We start from the raw sequence: 24,838 nt of genomic DNA on the forward strand, positions 1-24,838 counted from the left end.
ATAGTCTACCACGCTGGCAATGTGAGAATTGCTAGACTTCACACACCTTTGAGAACATTATGGAGAATGCTCAGGCATGCAGGTTTCACGATATTTTCCTTCACTGTTAAAGCAAGTAATACTTAATTATTTAAAACGCACATAACTCCGAAAAGTTAGAGGTGCGTGCCCGGGATCGAATCTCCGACCTTAGGTTAAAAATCGAGCGTCCTAACCACTAGGCTATCACAGCTACCCAAAGATATACGGGCCATTAATATGATTTTTCTTACTAAATAGAATAAACGAAGTATATTCAATATTAGGCACCTCGTGTCAGCTAATCGGTCCATTAGTGAGAAGTTCCATAAAAGGATTCCACAATAGGCACCATTAGTCCTAACTAAACAATTAAGCCTTTTGCTACACGTACACGCGCCGCCGAATAACGAATATCTTCAATTACGGGGAATTAAAGTAAAATGGGCAGAAATCTTTTATCTTATTATTAAATATATAAAACGAAAAGGTGACTAACTGACTGACTGATCTATCAACGCACATCTTAAACTACTCGACGGATCGGGCTGAAATTTGGCATGCAGATAGCTATTATACCGTAGGCATCCGTTAAGAAAGGATTTTTGAAAATTCAACCCCTAAGGAGGTGAAATAGGGGTTTGAAGTTTCTGTAGTCCACGCGGACGAAGTCGTGGGCATAAGATAGTAATTCATAATCATCAACCATAGTCGGCTTACTACTGAGCACGGGTCTGCTCTTAGATTGAGAAGGCAGTGCTGGCTAAATGTAGAATGGCAAGCTTCAACACTTGGGGCGCCAGCCAGGCAACCTTCCAGTGTGCCTGGGTGCTGCTGGTCCCTTTTGGATAAGTTCGAGGTGAAGAGCAGTATTCGGGCCGGAGCACCACGGTAACATGGCTAATAATCTCTCTTCGGGGATATTGTTGGCCATGGCTAATAAGAAGCTTGCCTTTACACAAGTTTAAAAAAAGTGTTAAAAGTATGCTCCTAAAAAAAGCATATTATACAGTCGCAGACTATGTAAACGATAAAAAAAGCTTGGATTTGACTCGCTCCAGCAATGCACGGGGCTGCAATGGCTTGTATAGTACGGTATAATAACATTGTAAATTGAAAAATTAAAAAGAGCAACCGCCGAGTTTCTTGCTGGTTCTTCTCGGTAGGAACGGCATTCCGAACCAGTGGTAAATTAAAACTACCTGACTATTCATAAGCACTTTTAAAAAGTTTACATGAATAAAAAAACATTCTATTCTATTCTATAAGAATAAGAATAAGGATAATTTATTTTGAATTTAGAATTTAGACACAAGAAACAAGTTTCCTACCCTCTGCACTAGGAAAACCCTGTGACCTGGATGGTGGGGAGGTTTTTACGCGAGTCCCTCTAACTAGCAGAGGCACAGTGAACGGAGCGGAGCATGGGGCGAAAATCATAAGCTATAACCAAAATCATAAGTCATAACCCTTCCTTTTGGCTTTGCCGTAGTCGGCTAAAAAGGCATTGGACCATCGCATCGTCGGATACGCCAGTACCACATTCAAAACGTCGAGGCTTCAACGTCACTAGTAGCCGTCAAATGTTAGTACCTATGTACAATCATTTGACGCAGATAAATGTATTCTATCTACATTTTCTAGGTCCATAAAATAGCCATATTTTGCTTTGATTTAGAGCCTCAATAGCTCAACGGGTAAAGGAGTGGACTGAAAACCGAAAGGTCGACCGACGGTTCAAACCCCGCCCGTTGCACTATTGTCGTACCTACTCCTAGCACAAGCTTGACGCTTAGTTGGAGAGGAAAGGGGAATATTAGTCATTTAACATGGCTAATATTCTTTATATAAAAAAATTAAAAAAATCACGTAGCCATAGCACAGAGGAAAACGCCAACTTTATATTTGACATATCGTCGATTCAGGATCAAACCGAGTGTTGTCCTTCAATCACGTCACAACGGTGCAACGGATTGACGTGATTTTTTGCATGTGTATAAATAAAGACCTGGAGAGTGACATAGGCTACTTTTTCTCGCGGAGCATGAAAGAGTTCCCACGGGATTTCGAAAAACCTAAATCCACGCGGACGAAGTCGCGGGCATCAGCTTACAGCCAGGTCACAGAATCCTCTCCAACAAACAGACCACAGAATGTCTCGCAAACGTGCTAATTTCCATCCGAAACGTTTGAGGGCTTAACAAAACATCTGACGTTACAGCGCAACGCTTGTTTTGTAAAAGTTGTCAACAATGAGTGAAACACCGCAAATATCAAGTACTCGCTTTGTTTTAAGCTAAACGAATTTGTACATCTGTTCAAAGAAAGAAGAAAGAAAGGAAGAAAAAAAGTTTTTTCACATCACATCTTATATTACTAAGAGTTAGTTATTCCGGCGCTTCTTCCACCTGTAGGCTATTGATTATGTCATAATATATAGAAAAGAACTTACCTTCGTACTCAGAGTCGCTAATCGTTACTTAAGATTGAGTTAAAACGAGACAGATTTATGTGAGAGATATAGCTCTGTCTCGTTTTAACTAAACTTAAGTAACGATTAAGCGACTCTGAGTACGGCAGTAAGAGGTTCACGAATTTTTATTACAGGAATCGTTCAATGGGTTATAAACGAAGAAAAAACCACGAAATGTTATTAAATTAGACAGAGGGTGGAAATTGAAGATGGGGCTGAAAAAACCACTCCGTCTGGGTTTTCAATATATCTCGTAAAGCAAAATTTTGATATTTTACCTATTGTATATAAAATGTAGACAATCAACGGGATTTTTAAAAGCCTAAATCCACGCGGACAAAGTAGTAGTAGATCAATAAATCGTCTACTGCACAAGTACAAGGCCTTTTATTAGAAACAAACTGTATACCTACTTAATTTCCATTATAATCGTATTCAGGAGTGGGGAAAGTTCTGAAATTCTTTGTACCGTATTATTTAGAGGCGTGCTGAAGTAATTGTTTGAAACAGCTTTCTGAAATTAAAAAGGCATTGTTCCCACTTCCAGCCGCCGCGGTGGAGCAGTGTCCTTAGCATAAGTTTGCCCATTCGACAACGTTGATAGATTTCGAACATACAACATACGAATATTGACAGCTTAAAATGGATCTACAAATTCTAGTTTTAAAAGAGATTAAATATGAACCTCACATCATCATCATGATCAACCCATCGCCAGCCCACTACTGAGAACGGGTCTCCTCTCAGAATGAGAAGGGCTTAGGCCATAGTCTTCCGCACTAGCCCAGAGCGGATTAGAAGAGTTCACATACCTTTGAGAACATTATGGAGAACTCTCAGACATGCATGTTTCCCGATTCACGCAGGTTCACGATGTTTCCCTTCCCCGTTAATGCAAGTGAACATAACTCTAAAATGTCAGAGGTGCGTGCCCGGGATAGAAGTCCCGAATTCCCAAATAGACAGCAGACGTCTTAAGCACTAGGCTATCACCACTTAGAACGCCTACAAGTTACTTTAAAATTTACAAAAAACTATACAACGTTAGTTTTAGTAGCTAAACCTGAAATTAGTTTGTTCAGAATCAATAACAGAAACGATTGCAATCATTTTTACTACGTGTTATGTTCTGTACCCGTAGTACAAGATTTTACGTCTCACCAAACCAAACCAAATTCGATAGTCGAAATACTTCCGCGTTACAGTAAACTGGATCTTAAATGCCTTGTTTTAAAGCTCAAGTTTGTCTACACTTCTACAGCCAGCGCTCCAAGCGGAAACATTGCGAAATTAAAATCAGTGGCATTGAATATTTGACTTTAATTCAAGGCTGTTTAGGTCCATTTTACTGTAACGGGGAAGTATTTCGACTCTCGAATTTGGTTTGGTTTGGTGAGACGTAAAATCTTGTACTACGGGTACTGACCAAAAAATACTTTAAAATCTTGCAAGTTTGAATACCTAGTTGTCTTGAATCAGTTGGTGCATGCGGTCATCAGCTGATTCAAGACGCGTGAGCGGGAGCGCGCATGATTGACGCTAGCCGTCCCGTTTACTCACAGCCGCTTGCTTAGGGTGACCATGTTTTTGCGGGACAAAGCCTCAATACAAGTCTGAGAAGACTCAGACTTGGGTGCGTTTGGAACCCTCGTAGCTTTAGTTTTAAGTACGTAATTATATCATCACCACTATATAATCTTACAAATTAACAATTGTGACCATCAGTAAGCGTAAAATGTTACCTATTCTGATTAAATAATTTGACTTCGACTTTGATACTCGAAATCTGTTAACGTTGTCGAGATGTGCAAACTCATACTATGCTCTTTGAATGCCGGACAAACTGTTGGACGGATGAATTTTCCTGCGGCTTCTTTCGGTACGTTTTTGTACGATTTACTTTTGTTCTTTTATAATTGTACTTTATTTTTTAAGTCTCCTTTGAATTTCATCACAAGGCACAAAATATGTGAATATGGTAACCCTACGCAAAATGTAATTTCTAAAGACGAGTGAAGTCTAACACAGAGAACTTCTAACAAAAAGTCGAGGCTTCGACGTCACTAGCTGGCGTCAAATGTTAATTACTACATTTCAAGTCAAGTCAAGTCAAATGATTTATTCAAAATAGGTAATAAATTACTCGTATTGATGGTCTGGTATGGTGTTAGATTTGTAAGATATAGTGGTGATAATTATTACGCAAACTTAAAACTAAAGCTACGAGGGTTCCAAACGCGCCCAGGTCTGAGAAGAGCCCACAACAAACTCAGCCGGGTATTCTTTTTAACCGACTTCAAAAAAAGGAGGAGGTTCTCAATTCGTCGGAATCTTTTTTTTTATTATCACCACTTTACAAAATTATTGAAACTTATTAGAACTATCACAAAGTCGTTAAGCAACTCATTCCCAAGCTTGCTTATCATTTAAATAATCCTTTACATTGTAATAGGATTTTTCAATTAGTTTACGTTTTATGAAAACTTTGAACTTGTTGAGAGACATCTCCTGGAAGCTAAATTTGACGCAGGTAGCCCTAAAGTAGTCCTATTTTTCCATAATTTTACGTCACCATCCATACTAAATACTAATATTATAAATGCGAAAGTGTGTGAAAGATGATGCCCGCGAATTCATCCGCGTGGGAACTCTTTGATTTTCCGGGATAAAAAGTAATATCCGGGTCCTTCCCCGGGATGCAAGCTATATCTGTACCAAATTTCGTCAAAATCAGTTGAAAGGATGGGCCGTGACAGGCTAGCCAGACAGACAGACACACTTTCGCATTTATAATATCAGTATAGATTAGTGAGGTATATAGAACACATGTATGATGTTGGGTCGAATGGGCAATACTTGAAATTAGATATTTAAGGAACGTGGGATCTAAAGGATGGTAGAGGACCATGCTACGAGAAAAGCATATTTGACCGTTCAATCAGAAACACGCTTTTGATCGCTCTCCGGTCATGACGCATCACTGTCCCTTCACTACCCCTATCCTAATTATTATAAAACTAGCTAATGCCCACGACTTTGTCCGTGTGGAATTCGGTTATTCAAAAATCCCGTGGGTACTCTTTGATTTTCCGGGATAAAAAGTAGCCTATGTCACTCTCCAGGTCTATATTTATATGCATGTAAAAAATCACGTCAATCCGTTGCACCGTTGCGACGTGCGGTGCGTGCGTGCGAACTCAGCGTTCTGGTTACACCCTGTATAAGTATAGGGGTTGCACGCTAATCACAATCATTACGCCGAGGCGGGAAGCCGACTTTTGTGGTCCAGACAAGCGCTGGCTTCGGTTGCAATCGTCCGAGGTGCACTAGTCGATGACCGTACGGCGGCGATTTTTTCTCCAAGCCACCGTGCGGTCATCGATAGTTGCGCCTCGGAGCTTACGTCTCTGCGGTGCTCCAGGTTTTCCGATAAGCTGTAAAAAAATCGGAGTGGAGCTCGGAGCGTACAGGTGCCAGGCTGACACCACGGAGGAGCAGCAGCGGGAATCACAGCTGTGCTAGTGGCGTCTAGCCCCCAAGGGGGAGAGTGAGCATAAGGGACAAGGTAGAGACAAAATAATGTGTAGGGAGTCAAGAAGGCGCCCCGGGAAAATGCCAAGAGCAAGTACCGAACGGGCGCCCTCCCGCGTTTCGGTCCATATAACCCAGAGGTTGGCAGGGCCATGGGAGGTGGAGGGTTGTCCGGGAAGCTGTAAAAAATGCATATTGTATCATGGCCCCGCCCAGCGCTGTCATCGATGCCGCGGCCCTATTAGCAACTCTTGTGTTGTCCGTTCATCGTAACTTCTTCTTCACTCTGGGCTGGTTTCCGCACATGTTGTTTTCGTCTGTAGTGCGTGTTAGCACCATCGCAAATTACAAAATAATAAACCCTATGCCAGGGATACACGAGGCTAGTTTTTAAAGCCAGGACAGCAAGCTAGTGTTAGGAATCTAGCAAGCTAGTAATTCTGTCTTCGTGTATACAGAACTAGCTTAATTTCCAGGTTAGTAAGCTAGTGCAAAAGCTAGAAAGCTAGCGTCTCAAGCCAGGATAGTTTAATAGGATGGGGTTCTATTTTTTGAGCCTGTGACGCCCTCCGCCACTGATTTTACTGTCCTGGCTGTTATACTAGCGTTGTGTGGCTTTAGTTTGGAATTGGCAGGGCTGTGCCAACGCCGTCTTACCTGCACGGCGGGGTTGGCACGGAAGTACGCGAAGAGCGCGCCGGTGATGGCAAGCAGCGCCACTGCGTTGAGCGCCAGCTGCATCAGACGAAACTTGTGCGCCGAGCCGTTTGTGCTGGCGCCGCGCATGTCTCGCAGCATCTGCCGAACAACACACAATTATTTATACTTATAAATAGGCTTGTTCTGACTGACATACTGATCTATCAACGCACAGACCAGTACGCTTAGTATAAGATTTTACGTCTCACCAAAAGTTGCTAGAATTCGAGAGTCGAAACACAATGTCGTCAAAATAAAATTGACTTAAAGAGAAAGAAAGAAAAGAAAGAAAGAAAACTTTTATTTGATCACAATACCTACTACAATAAACCTTAAAAGCTAATTAAGTTAATCTACATAATTAAACTAATAACAAAAAAATATAATAATAAAAAATAATACCTATATATATACAAGTACGTGTGACCAAATATAGGTCTCCCACTCAGCATCATGCTGTAGCAAGCTGCAGCGCTGGTTTTCAGTGGGAGCCTTAACAAGTGAAGTCACGGACGATTTACCTAGTACAGTATATTATAAAAATAAAATACCTAAGAGCCTTGAACTGAAGTCGAAAATTCAATGCCACTGATTTTAATTTCGCAACTTTTCCGCTTGGAGCGCTGGCTGTAGACGTGTAGACTAACTTGAGCTGTTAAGATCCAGTTTACTATAATGCGGAAGTGTTTCGTCACTCGAATACTATCAACGTCGGTGAGACATAAAATCTCGTACTAAGCGTACAGGCCCGTAGACTGAGTTAGAAACTTGAAATTTTTATTTTCGACAGAAGGTTCCCTCTATGAAGGTTTAAGGATTAAGGTTTAAGTAAGATAACTATACCAAGTGGGGTATCATATGAAATGGCTTTACCTGAATATTCTAAAACAAAGTTTTATTTATTTTATACAATATAATTAAATTAATTGATAAAATTATGTGATAGTTTTGATTTATTGTGCAAAATGTCGAAAGAACTGTAGTACAGACGCCTTGGTGCGCAAGTCTGACTCGCACATGGCCGGTTTTTTTATACCCTCAATGTAATTTTTTTATCAAAGGGAGTAGGGTCTGGGCAAGAGCTAGACAAGAGCAGAATGAAAAAGTTTTTCATTGAAGATTTTTTCAATGTTTTTTTTCAGTCGTGAATTTTTTTACGGTAATTTAGGGAGTAAGTATTTCTAATGCGAATAATATAATATACTAGTACCTAGAATTATTACTTGCTAAATCCTGGTATTTCCACTAAGTACGCATATATTATTTTGACTACACGCATCTTAAGTTTGTAAGACTATTTCGCTAAAAAAAGAGTGAGTTTATTGCTTTACAAAATAAATTCATGAGAGGATGATGTCAAATTTTATGATCATCATTTATTACCGGCAAAAGCCCTCATTGCCATAAATTCAACTTTATGACCTCAAAGTATTTGCTTTATAGGTAAAAACGATATTATCTAATAGTAGGTAATTTATTTAAGCGCCGGTTTTGATACTTTTATTTTTATAGGATTTTTTTTACAGAATTTTAAATTTTTTATAGTTATGCACTTAGGTCTTAGACGAATAATTAGGTCTGGATTCCTCTGGCTTGGTCCGCGTGGAATTAGGTCTTTTTTAAATCCCGTGGGAACTCATCGATTTTCCGGTATAAAAAGCCTATGTCACTCTCCAGGTCTTTATTTATACCCATGCATAAAATCAAGTCAATCCGTTGCACCGTTGCGACGTGATTGAAGGACAAACCAACAAACAAACACACTTTCGTATTTATAATAAGGGTACTGATCACAGTTAAATAACAGATGAAGGTAGATATTCCTTATACCAGCTCTCTACCTAAATCTAAATATATAAAAGGAAAAGGTGACTGACTGACTGACTGACTGATCTATCAACGCACAGCTCAAACTACTGGACGTACCGGGCTGAATTTTTGGCATGCAGATAGCTATTATGACGTAGCATCCGCTAAGAAAGGATTTTTGAGAATTCAACCCCTAAGGGGGTACAATAGGGGTCTGAAATTTGTCTAATCCACGCGAACGAAGTCGGCATAACCTAGTGTTGCTATATAACGTATCTACAAAATTCGTTCGACTTTGTTATAGTAGGTACTATTAAAATATGAGAGCCAAACTAGGTTTGTTTCAAACTTTGAACTGCGCTTATGATAAGTTCCTTTTAAGCTCTCAGTACCCGTAGTACAAGATTTTACGTCTCACCAAACCAAACCAAATTCGAGAGTCGAAATACATCCGCGTTACAGTAAACTGGATCTTAAATGCCTTGTTTTAAAGCTCAAGTTTGTCTACACTTCTACAGCCAGCGCTCCAAGCGGAAACATTGCGAAATTAAAATCAGTGGCATTGAATATTTGACTTCAATTCAAGGCTGTTTAGGTCCATTTTACTGTAACGCGGAAATATTTCGACTCTCGAATTTGGTTTAGTTTGGTGAGACGTAAAATCTTGTACTACGGGTACTGTTCGATAAAACATTAAATTACAACTGAATTATTTATCCTTTACGGACTATGAGCCAGCGCATGCCAGACCTTCGTTATTTTATAAAAGCTGACAGTTATCTTTATATTGTCCCCAACACAAGGAGGAACAATCAACGACTATGAAATTTGGATCATAGTGGCTTTGGGAGATAACAGGTTGTAAAAAATCTAACTTTTAAAGCATAAAATCTAACTTTTTTATATATTTTTTTCGGAATAGAATTCAAAATTGCGTCATGCATTGCCAGACACGTGTCGTGGCATCCCCCTGCCAGACGCCCTTAAAGTTTCAAAGTTAGGACAGACTAATATATTTTGACGTAAGATTTTTTACACATTTATTACCTGTTATCTCCCAAAGCCAACATGATCCAAACTTCATAGTCGCTCCCTGTATTGGAGACAATGCACAGAGAAACTTTCAGCTTTAATAAAGTAGCGAAGGTCTGGCATGCGCCGGCTCTCTGTCTATTATAAATGTCAGCCCAAAGACATTAGGTATATTCAAATCTCTTTGTGTCAGCCACAATAATAGTAATTACATTTTAGTGCTAACCACCCGAGGGAGCTCGATTCCAGTCTAGACTAGACCTTAATTTCAGATTTGTTATCTACATGTTGACATTCATTATAGTCTAGTTTAGGTACAATTTAGCAACTGCAGCCCAAGCACAATATATCCTAATCCTAATCCTAATCCTAATCTATACTTCCATATCCATACTAATATTATAAATGCGAAGGTCTCTGTCTGTCTGTCTGTCTGCTAGCTTTTCACGGCTCAATGGTTTAACCGATTTTGATGAAATTTGGTACAGACGTAGCTTACATCCCGGGAAAGGACATAGGCTACTTTTTATCCCGGAAAATCAAAGAGTTCCCACGGGATTTTTAAAAAATCTAAATCCACGCGGACGAAGTCGCGGGCATCATCTAGTTATAATATTATAAGTGTGGATGTTTAGATGTTTGTTATTCAATCACGCAAAAACTACAGGACGGATTTGGCTGAAATTTGGAATTGAGATAGATTATACCCTGGATTATAATACTACTACTTTTTATCCCGGAAAATCAAAGAGTTCCCGCGGGATTTTGAAAAACATAAATTCACGCGGACGAAGTCGCGGGCAATAGCTAGTATGACATAATCTCTCGCAACAGTGCGTGTTGCCAGTGATGACACATGGATCTGAGACATGGTCGCTAACTATGGGCCTCATAAGAAAGCTCAGAGTCACTCAGCGGGCGATGGAGAGAGCTATGTGCGGAGTTTCTCTACGTGATCAAATCAGAAATGAGGAGATCCGTAGGAGAACTAGAGTAAACGACATAGCTCAACGGTTTGTAGTATGTATGATGTATATTACACAGACATAGAAAGTACCTAGTCGTATATTACACTCCAACTATGAGATACATTAAAATCCAGTGCGTGCCAACTTTATATCGTTGAGGCTTCGTTCGAGTGTTTCTACAAAGAAAAACAATTAAACTCCGAAACACTGTACTACAAGACCAACACAAATTATTCTCTTTCAGTGCAAAAGGAATACTTTTAAAACCGTTTTCAGCTCGTTGTGTGTATTTAGCTTAAAACAACAGTCTACGTGTATTAGGGCGTTTTTGCAGGGCACGATTTACGGTCACGATACACGACACCCTGCACACGATACGACGTGACTTTCGTACGTTTTTCACGAGTAAATGATTCTGCAACCACACGGCACTTGTGACTTGTAGGCTTCACGTTCGCACATTTATTATTTGTCCCACATTTAATAACCAGCAACTTTTTGCAAAAAAAGCTGTGATAGCCTAGTGGTAGGGACGTCCGCCTTTTAATCGGAGATCGGGGGTTCGATCCCGGGCACGCACCTCTAACTTTTTGGAGTTATGTGCGTTTTAAATAATTAAATATCACTTGCTTTAGCAGTAAAGGAAAACATCGTGAGGAAACCTGCATGCCTGAGAGATCTCCATAATATTCTCAAAGGTGTGTGAAGTCTACCAATCCGCACATGGCCAGCGTGGTGGACTATGGGCAAACCCTTCTCAGTTCTCACTCTGAGAGGAGACCCGTGCTCTGCGGTGAGCCGGCAATGCGTTGATCATGATGATCATGATGATGAACTTTTTGCAATCTGCTTTACATGAAGAAGGGAGAGATGCAAAAAATGTTAGATTCATCCACTTTTAAGAAAATAATTATTAGGTGACGTAAAATCAAAGGAAAATCGGGGTTGTCACGACATTTTATCGTGCCGTGTGATGAATCGTGCAAAACGCCCTGAGCGAACCACAATCTACCTCAGCGTAAACAATCATTTTACGTTGCTTTTCCTGGCAATATCTTATTTTCTCACGCATAAGGTTGAATTTGCAACGGAAATGCTGAACGTATGTTTGGTTTAGCGATACGCAGAACGTTGATTAGACGTGGTCTGCGTGTAGAAATGAGGTACCTACATCAGAACGAATGTTGAATTGAATTTCTTTAGTTAAACTTTTTTTTTAGTTAATTATCGATCCAGTCGATCGAGGGGCTTGTCGTTGATTGAAAGTAACTTTTTCCAAGACTTAATATAATATTTATTTTATTTTTCAGCGAAAAATACCAAGCTCTACCAAATCGAAATTATTTTATACTAGCTGATATCTGCGGCTTCGCTCGCGTGGATTTATGTTTTTAAAGATCCCGTATAGGCTATGTCACTCAGGAATAATGTAGCTTTCCACTGGTGAAAGAATTTTTAAAATCGGTTTAGTAGTTCCAGAGATTACCCCCTACAAACAAACTTAACGACATTACCTCTTTATAATATTAGTATAGATAGAAAAAGACATAATAATATTTTTGTCAGCGTCCATCCCATCTTTTTAGGGTTCCGTACCTCAAAAGGAAACCTTATAGGATCACTTCGTTGTCTGTCCGTCTGTCTGTCGTGTCTGTCAAGATAAACTACAGGGTACTTTCCGTTGACCTAGAATCATGAAATTTGGGAGGTAGGTAGGTCTTATAGCAGACATTCGGGGAAAATCTAAAAACCGTGAATTTGTGGTTACATCACACAAAACTAATGATTCTAAGTCAACGGGAAGTACCCTGTAGGTTTCTTGACAGACCGACAAAGTGATTCCATAAGGGTTCCGCTTTTCCGTTTGAGGTACGAAACCCTAAAAATTCTTCTCTTTCACTATTGAAATATTAAAATACTTTTAATAAGTAGATATTTTATAACGAATAAAATATTGAAGTCATGAAAATATTCCTTTTGTCAAGTCGTCTAAGAGCTTTTACGGTTAGCAATCTTGAAGAGAGCAAAGGTTTTTTTTAATAGAGATAGCGAGCAAACGAGCAGGCGGGTCACCTGATGTTAAGTGACATTCTATTGTTGGACATTAATAAAAAAAAAAAAACAGCTTATTACAGTGCCTATATTCGCTTGGTTTTGACATTTTATTTATTACTCGTACTTACTAAGTTTAATTTTATGATTTGCCGGTATTTTATAAACAAATATTTAGTCACACTCAATAATCTCAACTTTGTTAACTATATTTGTACGCCGCCATGGCTAATGTGCTGGACTGTTTTTTAGATTTAACATCTTATGTACCACATTATGCAAATAAAGAATTATTCTATTCTATTCTATTCTATTCTACCGCCGCCCATGAACATTTGCAGCACCAGAGGAACCGCCGATGCGTTGCCGGCCTTTAAGGAATTTGTTGGTCCGCCCCTTGAATAACCCCATGTAATCTAAAGGTTTCCCGGCGACCAGCGATAGCATCAAAGTAACTGGAGTGAAGCGGTGTGAAATGATCGACTGATGTTATTTGCATAGGTAGGTATAGTCCGCGACATGTCGAGATGGCAATCGGGGTAAGCGGGAGAACGCCTCGCACACCCGCACGTCACCCAAAACCCACGGGTTTTTTGGTCCCGGCAGAATACCAGCGCTCAGGTTTTATTCTTAAAACCTGCAGCATTAATGCTGAGCTGGGGCCATTTCATCTTGTGCCAAGTGGGTGCAAGAACTAATTTTAGATTAAATTAATTATTAAATACTTCTTATTATCTACTAACTACTACCTACTAACCATTAATTTTAAGTTTGTTTAAAAACTTAGGCATAAGATGAATAAACTAGTTTTCTTTCTTTCTTTCTTTCTTTCTTTCTTTCAAAAGGAACGATTGTGTGGATATGAGTAGTGACATAGATTTGATATAGGCTACTTGTATTCCCGGAAAATCAAAGAGTACCTACCTACAGATTTTTGGAAACCTAAATCCACATGAACGAATTCAAAGGCATGGCTAGTTACCACCCTACCGGCAAAGCCGTACCGCCAAGCGATTTAGCGTTCCGGTACGATGCCGTGTAGAAACCAAAGGGGCATGGGCTTATTAAAAACTGCCATACCCGTTCCAGGTTAGCCCGCTACCATCTTAGACTGCATCGTCACTTACCACCAGGTGAGATTGCAGTCAAGGGCTAACCTGTATCAAAAAAAAAAAAAAAAAAAAAAAAAAAAAAAAAACTATTCGGATATGGCAATTTCCGAAGCGACCAAAGAAAAGATATTAATCTTTTTAATGTAGTAATATCTCTAGAAACAATCCAGCATTTATCAGGAATGTCGTAAGACACTTCTGCTAAGTCATCCCGTTTCGATAAGGTCAGGCCTTTGAAGGCTTTGAATGCTTTTAATAAGGTTCTTAAGCCGAAGGGTAATTGAAATGCTACTAAACAATTTTTGGTATTTTCCAGGTTCGCTAAGGGATGTTTATATAGAGACCGGATTATATGCAACATAAAAAGCTTGTTATAAGAGTTAAGACCAAAATTGCCTTTTACGTCATTTCATTTAGATTATTAAATAAAATGAATCGCTGAATGTGTTGCTGATCGCAAATCTCGAGAAAAGCTGAACCGATTTCGCTAATTCTTTTTTCAAAATATTCCTTGAAGTACGGGGAAATTGTAATATCACGGCTTTGACAATATACCTGCGACATCTACAGTCTACATTGCACCAATGCGAAGCCGGGGCGGGTTGCTAGTTAATAATAATATTGAAACCGACTATGAAGTCCATTAAAACATCCGATAAATCCACATTTTCAATTTCGTTCCGTTCGAAATCGCGGCTTGCGATCAAATTAAGTGCAATTCACAGGAAGCGCTTTCGAGTGTAAAATAAAATGTTTTGATTGGTTCAAATAATGAGAGGGAGCGATAAGTGATTGTCTAAGCGTCTGTTTTAATAACATCATCTACTTAAATTAATAGCACTAAATAAAAGCACCTACAAGAAGTTAAATAATATAAAAGGAAAAGGTGATTGACTGACTGACTGATCTATGAGTATCAACGCACAGCTCAAACTACTAGACGAATGAGGCTGCAGATAGCTATTATGACGTAGGCATCCGCTAAGAAAGGATTTTTGAAAGTTCAACCCCTAAGGGGGTGAAATAGGGGTTTGAAATTTGTGTAGTCCATGCGGACGAAGTCGCAAGCATAAGCTTGTCTCATAATATAACACTTTCCATGTAGAGCAACATCACCCTTGCTCTTAGGAAAAGCTGACTGACTGCCTGATCTATCAACGCACAGCTCAAACTACTGGACGAATCAGGCTGAAATTCAGCATGCAGATAGCTATTATGACGTAGGCATCCGCTAAGAAAGGATTTTTGAAAATTCAACCTCTAAGCAGGTGAAATATGGGTTTGAAATTTTTGTAGTCCACGCGGATGCATTAGCTAAGTAGTCTTATATATATATAAAAGGAAAAGGTGACTGACTGACTGACTAACTAACTAACTGACTGATCTATCAACGCACAGCTCAAACTACTGGACGAATCAGGCTGAAATTCAGCATGCAGATAGCTATTATGACGTAGGCATCCGCTAAGAAAGGATTTTTGAAAATTCAACCTCTAAGCAGGTGAAATATGGGTTTGAAATTTTTGTAGTCCACGCGGATGCATTAGCTAAGTAGTCTTCTATATATATATAAAAGGAAAAGGTGACTGACTGACTGACTGACTGACTAACTGACTGATCTATCAACGCACAGCTCAAACTACAGGACGGATCAGGCTGAAATTCAGCATGCAGTTAGCTATTATGACGTAGGCATCCGCTAAGAAAGGATTTTTGAAAATTCAACCTCTAAGCAGGTGAAATATGGGTTTGAAATTTTTGTAGTCCACGCGGATGCATTGCAGTAGTATACTATAAAATATATAATTTTACAAAAATTATATATTTTTTCAAAAATTATATATTTTTTCCACTTGTAACTTAGGCCATCCACCATGCCCACCACGTGTAGCCCGGCGCGGCGCTAAATATCGCACTATATTTTAATTGCGCTGCGCTGTGCTGCGTGTGACAGTAAATTTTACGGCGGATTTCAGGAGCACTTTGCTCTCTCTGCAAATGGCTGCTCGGTAAAGGTTTCTATACGCTTAGTATACGATTTTACGTCTCACCAAACGTTGCTAGAATTCGAGAGTCGAAACACAATACCGTCAAAGTAAAATGGACCTAAAGAGCCTTGAATTGAAGTCAAAAATTCAATGGCACTGATTTTAATTTCGCAACGTTTCCGCTAGGAGCGCTGGCTGTAGATGTGTAGACAAACTTGAGCTTTAAAACAAGGCAGTTAATTAAGATCCAGTTTACTATAATTCGAAAGGTTTTCGACACTCTATAAATATAATACTATCGACGTTGGTGAGACATAAAATCTCGTACTAAGCGTACTGTTAACATTTTTCCTAAATACTTATTATACGCTGCACTGGCACCCACAAGACGGGAACAGAAACCAGGGTTGACACTTGACAGCAAAAGTATTAGGAAGACGAGCTGAAAGTACAGAACACGGCCAAAAGTAATGTACATCTGCCTTTAGAATGACATTTCGGCTTAGTAGAGCGTTGTCTCTGTCACTCATACCTATATGACGTTTTGTCGGTCTCAACGACAGGGACAACGCTCTACAAATCTGCTATCTCCTTCTCGCCGCACATGCACCCACACAAGGTCGATGTACATTACTACTGAACTGATCCGTTCTGGAAAGGGGGTTAGAAAATATCAGTTTTCTAGATCTAAGAGTTTGAGCTGGACATTAATGCCCACTGTAACTTAAGCCATTTTTATTTGCTCTTTGTGTTATTATTTTCAATTTTAATTTTCTTTTCTTCTTTTCCGTTTAATCAACGCGTATTGTTGGTAACATTTCAAAATTTAAGTACTATGCATTGCAATAGTATGCAGCTCATTCATGCATTTTTATAAACAGAGATAGCGACCAAACAAGCAGGCGGGTCACCTGATGGTAAGTGATTACCGCCACCTATGAACATTTGCAGCACCAGAGGAACCGCCGATGCGTTGCCGGCCTTTTAGGAATTTGTTGGTCCGCCCCTTGAATAACCCCATGTTGTAATCTAGTGGGAACACCACTGATGGGAGTTAGTCATGCATGTTATGTCTGGTGGGAGGCTTCGGCCGTGGCTAGTTACCACCCTACCGGCAAAGCCGTGCCGCCAAGCGATTTAGCGTTCCGGTACGACGCCGTGTAGAAACGAAAGGTGTATGGGTTTAATAAAAACTGCCATACTCCTTCCAGGTTAGCCCGCTGCCACCTTAGACTGCATCGTCACTTAGCATCAGCCCCCCTAGCATGGGCAGGAGACAAAAATTTTATCCCCCAATTATATCCACTGACGAGGGATAAAATTTACTTGTCCACCTCTCAAAGCACGGTAACAGGGGAGAGGAGAAGTTTATCCCTAATTCGGGGACAATTTTATCCTCGACATTAGACGTGGGTTTAAGTTTATTCTCATAGAACTTAAAAAATCAAAACATGTCTCGCGGTACCTGTTGGGTTTAGGTTATGTTTGGGTTGTGTTTGTGTTATGTTTGGGTTGTGTTTGGGTTATGTTTGGAATATGGTTGGGAACCCCAACATAAACCCAACATAGGTCCCAAATACCAATTACCATTAACCCAATAAAGGTAAAGGAAAATATCCAAAAACCGAAAAGTCCCCCGTTTTATTCACTATGGATAATTATATCCACCCGTGAGCCCATGCTCGGAGAGTGGATAAAGCTGTCGGAGGGGATAAAGATTTTATCCTTTCCCCGGGGAGAAAATTATATCCCCGCCCATGCTAACCCTGGGTGAGATTGCAGTCAAGGGCTAACTTGTATCTAAATAAATAAATAAATATGCATGTTGATAGATGTGCGATCACCTCTATTCCATTTTACAGACACCAGTTCCACGTCGCACGTGTATTGGTAAACTGGAAAACCAGTTCTGCATATAAAAGTTTCATGAATCGCCGGACGCGTTAAAAGTTTTCCTCGCAAATTATTAGGTTCTGAGCGAAATCATGAGTAGCATTGAGGTTTTAATATACCAACTGTATTATATTTTAAATTCACTTTTCAATTTGTCAGATTTTTTTAGTTTATAAAAATACTAGCTGATAATGACTTCGTACGCGTGGATTTAGGTTGCGAGAGTGTGTTTGTTTGTTGGTTTGTTGGTTTGTCCTTCAATCACGGCGCAACGGTGCAACGGATTGGCGTGATTTTTTGCACGGGTGTAGATAAAGACCTGAAGAGTGACATGGGCTACTTTTATCCCGGAAAATCAAAGAGTTCCCACGGGATTTTCAAAAACCTAATTCCACGGGGACGAAGTCGCGGGCATCAGCTAGTCCACTAATAAAGGATTTTTCGAAATTCTGTCCTCAAGTGGGTTAAATGGTTTGAAATGTATGTACCGAGTCCACGCCGACGAAGTCGTCAGGATAAGCTAGTTTAACTATAATAAAATATGTAAGTACTGTGCTATAGTGATATAAACTAATAATTCAGAAGCACTTAAAACCTGCGGACTTGCATATTCTTAACTCGATGTCGAATGTAATTATAAAACGTGCTGTTGCATTCATTTAACACGCGCATATCGTATTATATAAAGGATATTTAACACGCGCATATCGTATTATATAAAGGATATTTAACACGCGCATATCGTATTATATAAAGGATATTTAACACGCGCATATCGTATTATATAAAAGATATTTTAGCGTTTAAACTATCGTGAGTGATTTCCATTATATATAATATCTGACCCGGCTTTACTCACGTGTTTAGTCGACGTTAGCCCGACTAGTTTCGAACCCATCCGGGGTCCTTTTTCAAGGGAGTCGGTTCGCGCACGAGTCGCGGTTGTGACTCTACATAGTCTCTACATAGTATAAAATTAAGTCGCTTCCGCTGTCTGTATATATGTATGTATGTATGAACGCGTAGATCTTTTAAACTACGCAACGGATTTTAATGCGGTTTTCACCGGAAGATAGAGTGATTCAAGAGGAAGGTTTATAGCTATAGTTACATTCTCAAAAAATTAGAGATCCCTAGAGAAATTGAAATAATGTGAATTAGGTCGGAAAAAAATCCTCTCATTTGAGAGTTTCCGAGGCAATGACACCTCAATGACACCACATTAGTATCTACATTGCACCCATGCGAAGCCGGGGCGGGTCGTTAGTATTATATAGAATAAAGGATATTATATAAAGGACTTACCCTATGATGCAGCGACATGTTGCTCCCATTTTGAAGCCTCACAATGGTCTGCAGGGAGGCTGGCGTAGACATACTCTTAGTTATGGACGAGTTCCCTGACTCTTTCTCCTGTTGCTCCTTCAGCAGCAACCCTCGAGCTATCTTAGCGTTCAGACTCTTGTTGACGTGCTGATGGGGTAACAGTGGGGCTTCCATTGTCTTTGTGGTATATGATGGGGAAGATGTTTGGCTGAAGGAGTCTGAAGAAACGTTGGAGTCTTGTCTAACACTGATGTTTGATCCTGAACTAGGGGATCGTTTCATTTGATTATTTTGCGGCAACGGGGTTGGAGAGAAAGGGGATGTTGCTGTCTCGGGTATTTTTTGCGTAGGACGTCTTGAAATGGGTGGTTGGGGATTTCTGTTACAGTCTAGTTTTGGGGGGGTTATATTTGGGATTGGATTATGTGTTAAGGGAGGCGGGATATGTTTTTTTTTATTTCCGTTCGGATCTGTTGACACGGGAGCGGGAAGTGGTCTTGGCGGGGTTGGTGGTGGAACTCTTCGTGGGGGTTGTGGTGAGGAGCGGCGGGGAGGCGCTGGTGGGGGAACTGGTAGTGGTGCCACCACTGGTGCTGTTCTTTGAGGCACTGGTGGCGGCTGTGGTGGCATTTGGATTTGTGGCGGAGGGAGCTGAAACAACGAAAAGAAAATATTGGTAAGTACTGATTCTGAGCACAACCTAATTTTAGAGTATTCGCATCCTCTTCTTAGGTACTAATGTAATATGAAAAGGACAGACGCAATTTGACAGTTTTAAAATTTAATTTTTAGATGTTAAAACCCGTGATTTTAGCGCACAGTCGCGAGCCTACAGCCTACTGTTTAAATTTGTAGCGTGCACTAAAATTTAGAGTCTTTAAATGTAAAGTTCATGTTCTGTCCCTTTTTAGCATTGTTAAAAAGAAAAGGATGCAGATACTCTAAATTTAGTGTAGAGAAAGACAACGGAATCGGGGCCATTATGTTGGTAACAAGTAAGTACTTTTTAAAAAGAAAGGGTAGTTTAGAAAGGCCAAATAAATACGGAAAGATTTTCTTGGATGTATTAAAAATGTAAGTAATGTAACAAATTCCTAAAAGGCCGGCAACGTATCGACAGTTCCTCTGATGCTGCCAATGTTTATGGGCGGTGGTAATCACTTAACACCAGCCCCCCAATTGTGTAAGAATAACCATTTCATGGCTATCGCAATCGTCCTGAAATTCTACCCATTGATTGGCTGTGAAAAAATGTAAACAGCGAATCAACCAATCAAAGGGCAGAATTTCTTGACGATTGAGATTGCGATGAAATGGTTATTCTCACACAATCGGAGGGCAGGCCTGCTCGTTTCCTATCTCTATTTAAAAAAAGGTATAATTATGTTCATCCATCACACGAGTATAAAATACACATCCAGGTTAAATGGAAAAACAATCCTCTTGTTAGTACAATAATAATTATCGTGTGCACGATGCCTATAAAATACGGGTTGAGGTTGGTTAATTCAGCTTAATGATTTCATGCCGTATTAAAATATTCAATTAGTCTGATAAAAGGAAAATAATATTTGAGTTTCTGAATTTCAATAAAACATACTTCAGAAAACAATTTGGGAATTTAATATACACGTCGGTTATATTGATTACACCCTCTCGACTCTCGAGACGATGGGAGTTAAGTAAACATTGGTACTGATTCTGAGCGCACTTAAATTTTATGAAATCTAAATATATAAAAGGAAAAGGTGACTGACTGACTGACTGACTGATCTATCAACGCACAGCTTAAACTACTGGACGGATCGGGCTGAAATTTGGCATGCAGATAGCTATTATGACGAAGGCATCCGCTAAGAAAGGATTTTTGAAAATTCAACACCTAAGGGGGTGAATTAGGGGTTTGAAATTTGTGTAGTCCAGGCGGACGAAGTCGCGGGCATCCTCTAGTTATAATATAATACTAGCTGATGCCCGCGACTTCGTACGCTTGGAATTAGGTTTTTGAAAATCCCGTGGGAATTTTGGTTTTCCGGGATAGAAAGTAGCCTATATCACTCTCCAAGTCTTTTCCTATACCCATGCAAAAAATCTCGTCAATCCGTTGTACCGTTGCGACGTGTTCGAAAGACAAACCAACAAACCAAAAAACCAATAAACCAACAAATCAGCAAACAAACACACTTGCACATTTATAATATATGTACTGATGAAAAAGACAGACAGTTTGACAGTTTTAAATTTAATTTAAAGCTGTCAAACCTCGTGATTTAGAGCTGCCAGTCGTGAGCCTGTGGTTTAAATTCGTAGCGTGCACTAAAATTTAGAGTCTTTAAATGTAAAATTTAAATGTTCCATCCTTTTTTAGCATTATTAAAAAGAAAAGGATGCAGATACTCTTAATTTAATTTAGGGAAAGACAACAGAATCAGGGCCATTGTTGTGCAAACAATCGGGCCTATTCTTTACAATTACGCCTATGAAGGCTCATCGATCCATCAAACTTTCGCGGTGTCTAAAGAACTGTAGATACCTTGCGAAGAGCTCGTCAAATATTTATTACCTAAGGCTAGGGTTTCCTACGAAAGCGTTATCGCTTCACCAGAGTAAACTAGAGTGAAGGAACTCTCGATTTGATCCTGAATTTATGATATTATGAAAAATATATAAAAGGAAAAGGTCTATCAACGCACAGCTCAAACCACTGGACGGATCGGGCTATTATTTTTATATATTTTTTATTTATTATAAAAATTTATAACTTTGCTTTTTAAAATTTATAATTTTAACAATTTTTTGTAAGTATGTTTATGTTAGTTAGTACTCGTAGTTTAATTATTGTAATTGGGCTTTATGGCCATTCTAATTAAATAATAATAATAAAAAAAAAAAAAATATGACGTAGGCGTCCGCTAAGAAAGGATTTATAAAAATTCAACCCCTGAGGGGGTAAAATAGGCGTTCGAAATATGTATAGCCCACGCGGACGAAGTCGCGGGCATCATCTGTATAAATTATAAATGACTAGAGGATGCCCGCGACTTCGTCCGCGTGGATTTAGGTTTTATAAAATCCGTGGGAACCCGTTTGATTTTTCGGAATAAAAAGTAGCCTATGTCCTTCCCCGGGATGTAAGCTATTGCTGTACCAAATTTCATCAAAATCGGTTGAACGGATAGGCCGTGAAAGGCTAGCAGACAGACAGACACACTTTCGCATTTATAATATTAGTATGGATGTATCTAAGATTATCGCCACTATAATCTGTATCCCGACCATCGAAAACCAACCAACAATAGTAACTACTCGGAACAAAATATGATTTAAATTGAATTTAATTAGTGAAAAGCTTAAAAGCATTTTTTTTACTTAGACAACGAATAGAATATTTTTTATTCTGTTAATGGACAGGTAAAAAACTCTTTGATTGAATAGTTCACTTACTTTTAGCTCATAATGTTTTTAACGAGATGGTAAAGTACAATACAATACAAAGAAATTCAAAGGGCTCGGGTAACATAGCGAAGGAATAGAAATAAGGGTTTTGTTTGTGTAATTTACTTTTTACTAAGAATTGGGATACTACCGAAAAATTCTATTGAAATTCAACAAATAGAATTGTAAATATACTATGTTTATTCAATTGTTTGTTCTTTGTTACATCATCTTAAAAGATTTTTTATTGTGAGGTACTTCATCACTTCACACCATCAGCGAGAAAATTTATTGTTATTACTTATTTCAAACACCTCGAGTTCTAGTACAAGTTTGACGGAAATGCAGCCAGTATTCTTGGCACCATTCCGCATGATTTGTACAGTAATTAGATAAGGGTAATTAAAAATCCCTTTCCGGTAAAAAGTAGCCTATGGCAGTGGCGTGCACAGGGTTTGAAGCCAGGGTAGGCATTAGTTAGGGGAACCTGTTTACTGGCAGGTCAAAATGTCAAATTTGCGTTGAGCTATTACAACTGGGGTAAGCAGTGAATTTATACCTCTATGACCTGCACGCCACTGCCTATGCCCGTGCCTATGCCGTTAGCCCGACTAGTTTACGAATAAACATGTGTGAGATAGGTATGTATATACTACAATATTCTGAAAATTGGCACTTTTCACCGACCAATCTCCTTTAAGCTATTTGACACTGGCAAAGTGCATTGTGCTGGTTTGGCACTTCAAAAAGCCACCAAACAAGAGAAGAGGGAAAGAAGAAGGACCTTACCTTATTAATTGTCCTGGGTGGCGCGAACCTCGAGGGCGGGCAGTAGGGCAGCGCGTCTGAGGGGCAGTACACGAAGCCCGAGGTCCGCGGCTGGGCGGGCGCGCAGGCCGCCGTCGAATGTCTGCGGGGGGTACCTGCGCTGGGTCGAAGCAGCTCCATGAGCTTCTCGCCAGGGGTCACTGCCAAGCTGCCGGCACGTCCGTACCTGCAATGTTTATAAACCTTAGTTGCTGTCCCTAGGGTTTGAAGTAAATTCTACGTCCTACTGAGTTCTTCTTAGTGTAATTGGCTTTATGGCCGTTCTAATTATCTACCTTACCGCTTATCTACCTTACATGCAGATTCCTTTTCTTTTGTATATAAAATGAGCCATCAATTTTAAGGAGAGTGCTGTCGCCTAAAACACAGGTGTATACCCAGCTTAGGGACAGTCGATTTTTCTGTATACCTACGTACTTAACAAATTGGTTTTGTTATTATGTATTTTATGTATTAGTTCTCGTAAGTAAGTATGTTTAAGTGTACCTATGTTTGATAAAAAAAAAAAAAAAAAAAAAAGAAAAAAAAAAAAAAAAAAAAAAAATCTTATATAACCACGGAATGAAGGCACTGGAGCTAAAGCCACGAATGAATTAGCGCAGTAAAAGGGTACCAGAAGTGAGTTTAAATCAGACAGAAAAGCAGGGCATTATAAGCTATTTATGTTTGGATTGGTTTCTTGAATGTCCTCTCTTATTAAACTCGCGCGCAGATAATGATCACACGCGTAGAGGCTTACCGAGAGGTTTACTCTTTATACTAACCTAACTACAACATTAACCTGATCAGGGCCCAAAATTACTATTAAAAAAAAAAAAAAAAAAAAAAGAAGCCTTTTATTTCTTCTCTTTACAATAATATTATGGGATTAATTAAATAAAACTTAAAATACTAGACGTTAACATAAAATAATAATTTAAATTTAGTAGGTACTATGCTTATTTTTATGAAGAACCCTTTTCAGGTCAAGGCCTCCTCCAGAGAAACCCACTTTACCCTGTCTTTGGCTTTGAGCATCCAGTTTGGTCCCGCCACTTTTTTGATGTCGTCGTCCCAACGATAATGCGGCCTTCCTCTACTACGTGTGCCTTTTGGTCCTGGCCAGCTCGTAACTCTCACTGTCCACCGGTTGTCCGTGAGTCTAGCAACATGGCCGGCCCATTTCCATTTCGATTTCATTGTATAGGAATTTTACTATTACTATTACAAAATATATAATAAGTAATTATACCAAAATTACTATTACAACCAAACAACCAAAGCAGTCGGTTGAGTCAGCAGACTGTACAGTTAGTATAAGATTTCATAGTTTTAAAAATACCAAAGTCGAAATCGACTGTTTCCATACATCTACAGGCAGCGACACAGCGGAAATATTGCGAACTAAAGATGATCGAGTGTTTGCGAGTATAGCTTTCAACTTTACGATACCAATTACCACATAACTACGTCACCATCGAGAATGGTTTGCGTTTACCTACACCAATACCAATATCGAGTAATTTGGCAGTACGAGTCCTAAGTTTGACGTCCTAAAACTAGTAAATGACGTCATTTTCGCTTATGGATACGAGTCGATAGTCGAATTGTAACTCACCAAAAAATACTCGGTGAGAGAAGCGTGAAAGCTTATTGATAATTAAACAAAATGATGAAATTTAATAAGTGAAGTGC

General features: G+C 39.4%; 1 protein-coding gene across 1 annotated transcript in view; it reads right to left on the reverse strand.

Annotated features, from left to right (window-relative positions):
* Corin (corin serine peptidase) overlaps positions 1-24,838 on the reverse strand; it is a 148,302-nt gene that overhangs the window by 72,219 nt on the left and 51,245 nt on the right. Inside the window, exons 4-6 of the mRNA XM_034982603.2 lie at positions 23,126-23,330; positions 18,881-19,552; positions 6,680-6,820 (exon numbers count right to left, since the gene is read on the reverse strand). Of these exons, the coding sequence (XP_034838494.1) occupies positions 6,680-6,820; positions 18,881-19,552; positions 23,126-23,330 (1,018 nt within the window). The remainder of the gene's footprint in view (positions 1-6,679; positions 6,821-18,880; positions 19,553-23,125; positions 23,331-24,838) is intronic.

This window comes from Maniola hyperantus, chromosome 2, assembly GCF_902806685.2.
Source record: "Maniola hyperantus chromosome 2, iAphHyp1.2, whole genome shotgun sequence".
Lineage (NCBI taxonomy): Eukaryota > Metazoa > Arthropoda > Insecta > Lepidoptera > Nymphalidae > Maniola > Maniola hyperantus.